This window comes from Bison bison, unplaced genomic scaffold (genome assembly GCF_000754665.1).
Source record: "Bison bison bison isolate TAMUID 2011002044 unplaced genomic scaffold, Bison_UMD1.0 scf7180017864307, whole genome shotgun sequence".
In the NCBI taxonomy this organism is placed as follows: domain Eukaryota; kingdom Metazoa; phylum Chordata; class Mammalia; order Artiodactyla; family Bovidae; genus Bison; species Bison bison.
Window position 1 is genome coordinate 4736444 of NW_011494879.1, and position 3436 is coordinate 4739879.

The 3436-nt window shown below is 47.1% G+C and overlaps 1 protein-coding gene across 1 annotated transcript; it reads left to right on the top strand.

Moving 5' to 3' along the window:
* The first annotated feature begins 36 nt into the window (after nt 1–36).
* Nucleotides 37–2509, top strand: ID2 (inhibitor of DNA binding 2, dominant negative helix-loop-helix protein). Its single transcript, XM_010852039.1, has 3 exons — nt 37–563; nt 883–946; nt 1743–2509. The coding sequence occupies exons 1-2, from the start codon at nt 216–218 to the stop codon at nt 937–939; spliced, it is 405 nt and encodes a 134-aa protein (XP_010850341.1). The 5' UTR covers nt 37–215; the 3' UTR covers nt 940–946; nt 1743–2509.
* Nucleotides 2510–3436: the final 927 nt, after the last annotated feature.

The window sequence follows — 3436 nt, forward strand, 5'->3', positions numbered from 1 at the left end:
TCCACCAATGGGGGCGCGGGGAAGCCGGGTCGTGTGGCCCCGGCGAGCGCGTATAAAAGCCGCCGGGCCGGGCTCCCCGCTTCATTCTGAACCGAGCGCGGTGCCGAGCGTAGCGAGCTTCGCAGGAGGCGGCGGCAGCGACGGCGGCGGCCTGAGCTTCGGGGCAGCCCGCTTCCCTCCTCCCAATCGCTTCGCTTCCCTTCCCCGCGGTCAGCATGAAAGCCTTCAGTCCAGTGAGGTCCGTTAGGAAAAACAGCCTTTCGGACCACGGCCTGGGCATCTCCCGGAGCAAAACCCCGGTGGACGACCCGATGAGCCTGCTGTACAACATGAACGACTGCTACTCCAAGCTCAAGGAGCTGGTGCCCAGCATCCCGCAAAACAAGAAGGTGAGCAAGATGGAAATCCTGCAGCACGTCATCGACTACATCTTGGACTTGCAGATCGCGCTGGACTCGCACCCCACCATCGTTAGCCTGCACCACCAGCGACCCGGACAGAGCCAGGCGTCCAGGACGCCGCTCACCACCCTCAACACCGACATCAGCATCCTGTCCTTGCAGGTAAGACCCGCTCCCCCCAGCGATGCTCGGGTAGAGCCGTTGTCAGGCGGCGGGCCCTAGTCGCTCACTTACAGATAGGCTAATAACTTTATCATCACTATCCCTGTTACTGTCATTTAAAACAAAAACAAATCTGCTGTGGAAAGAGTCGTGTGCGTGAAATTGTTAAGTTATGACATATTAATGCCTCCGAGTCTGAATTCAGTATAAACGTGGGTTATTGGAACTTGCTGTTCAAAATAAAACTATTTTTTTTAAAAGGTTCTTTCTCCTTAAGGTTGTCTAACGTCTTGTGCCTTTCCCCCCCTTTCTCTCGCAGGCTTCTGAATTCCCTTCTGAGTTAATGTCAAATGACAGCAAAGCTCTCTGTGGCTGAATAAATGGTGAGTGTCTGCTTGTGTCCCCCGTTGGTGAACTGGCGCTTGGAGAGTGTGTGTGCGCGCGTGGGTACTTGCGTATCTGTAAAATTTGGGGGTTTGGTAAATGAACGTGTACTGCGTTGGGTTGCACGTAGTACATTGTTTACGCGTCCTAGACATGAAGAGTCATCTAGCTCCTGTTACTCAAAATCCCAGAACGTTTTCCTTAAAAAAAAAAAAAAGAAAAAGAAAAAAATCAATGCCTGTAACTCACTCCCAAGGTGGTGAAGGAGAATACCTACTGGCTTCTCGTGCGCCTGTAACATGCCCCGGCTGTTTTCTGCTATTGCTCTGGTACTATGAGGTACTAACCTCCATATAATTAATCTTATCACCGCAAATTCCATAGGGATCCTCCTTCCCCAAAACTCCAGCCCCTTCGGATCGGCCAGCTGAGCATTGCTACCCTGTGTCTCAGACCCTGTGATGTGGGATTCCGACTTCCCTATCTGTTAACTAAAGGGCTGTTTTCAATCAAATAATTGTTACAAGAAGCAGACTGGCGCCTGTGAGCACTGCCGTTGGAGATCCAAATAGGAGATTGCGTTGGGAAGTTTTCCCCGGAGCCTCTGCTATTTTAATGTTTAATTTGCGCTGTCCAGGCCGAGTGTGTGCGCTGCATCTGGACGCCAGGGTTTGCCCAATGTTTGAGTGTTTGGTTAAATGTTCAAACTGCGGCTTCCTCCTGGCGCCAGTCTGCCTGACTCTGCCCTTAGGGTAAAACCTCCTAAACAGTCCTTTCTCTCTCGATCTCTTGCAGGTGTTCATGACTTTTTTTTTCCCTTTGCACAACAACAACAACAAATCCACAGGCTCTTTTAGGCGCTGAACTTATTTTTCAACCATTTCACAAGGAGGACAACAAGTCAAATGGACCTTTTAAAAAAAAAAAAATGGAAGGAAAACTTAAGAATGATCAACTTCCCCAGGGTGTTTTCTGACCTGGACTGTGATATTAGTTATTTATGAAAAAGACTTTTAAATGCCCTTTCTGCAGTTGGAAGGTTTTCTTTATATACTATTCCCACCATGGGGAGCGAAAACGTTAAAATCACAAGGAATTGCCCAATTTAAGCAGACTTTGCCTTTTTTCAAAGGTGGAGCGTGAATACCAGAAGGATCAGTATTCAGTTACTTAAATGAAGTCTTTTGGTCAGAAATTACCTTTTTTGACACAAGCCTACTGAATGCTGTGTATATATTTATATATAAATATATATATATATTGAGTGAAACCTTGTGAACTCTTTAATTAGAGTTTTCTTGTATAGTGGCAGAAATGTACATTTCTGCATACAAAGTGTAATGTACTTATTCATGCTAAACTTTTTATAAAAGTTTAGTTGTAAACTTAACCCTTTTATACAAAATAAATCAAGTGTGTTTATTGAATGGTGATTGCCTGCTTTATTTCAGAGGACCAGTGCTTTGATTTTTATTATGCTATGTTATAACTGAACCCAAATAAATACAAGTTCAAATTTATGTAGACTGTATAAGATTATAATAAAACATGTCTGAAGTCAATGCCTGAATTCTGAATGATTTTTAAGATTCTGTCTCTGTCTCGCCATTTTATTTAATCCCTCCTCCTTCATCACTTCTACCACCCCTAAGTCTTGGAATCTGCAGTTCAGAGAAGGCCCTTATCAGATAGATGTGTAGTCAGGGCTAGCACTCTGGGGCAAAGGGCTGCTGCTGCTTTTTAGGGAAGCTGACTGTGCTGGGGAGTCTATAGACCCAGAAGTTTCTCTTAGTCTGTCAAGAAAAAAGTAGTTCTGTGCCTTGGGGTGGGGTTTCCAACCCAAGAGTTACTGTGGTGAGGACTCCTAGCACTTTAGATGTGGAATCTGGATGACGACCTGTCGAGTGGAATAGACACTTCTGCAGCAAATGAAACTGCTGTTAATCAGGAAAGAACAGAATCCACAGAATTTCTGAACCTGATTTTAAGATTTAGAGGTGGGGCAAAAAAAAAAAACAAAAAAACAACCCTCCATGCTACTCCTAAGGCCACTTCGCCCTGGGGATGAAGCTGTAATATGGCCGCGAGCTCCCTCCTGCACCTGTAGCTCACCCAGCCTGGGGAGGAGGCTTGGGCCCTGCCCGGGCTCCGAGACAGGTTTCTGTTTAAATCTTTAAATCGCCCTTCACCCTGGACTGCGCAGGGAAGGAGAGAGAGGGAACCACAGGGAAGGATCCAAGTGCTGTGTCCACCGCATCCCTCACGTGGCAACGTTGGGACTTGGCTTTAAAATGCAGAGCTAGTGTAGGTACGTGTTTACAAATCATCTGTATCCCCGTATATTGATACTACCTTCTCACGTTGGAAGACACTTCCGCCAGGGCATGTGGCTTGAGGGTGGGGGTGGGATGCTCGTAAGGCCGATCCAGGGTGGACGGGACCTGGAGAAGGAGCGGGGAGGACGGGCCGGTGAGGATAGGGGGTGAGGT

Bases quoted from the DNA above. Each gene is read 5' to 3' on its own strand.
- ID2 (XM_010852039.1), top strand. From the start codon at position 216: ATGAAAGCCTTCAGTCCAGTGAGGTCCGTTAGGAAAAACAGCCTTTCG. The intron at 564-882 runs GTAAGACCCGCT...TTTCTCTCGCAG, and splicing joins TCAGCATCCTGTCCTTGCAG to GCTTCTGAATTCCCTTCTGA.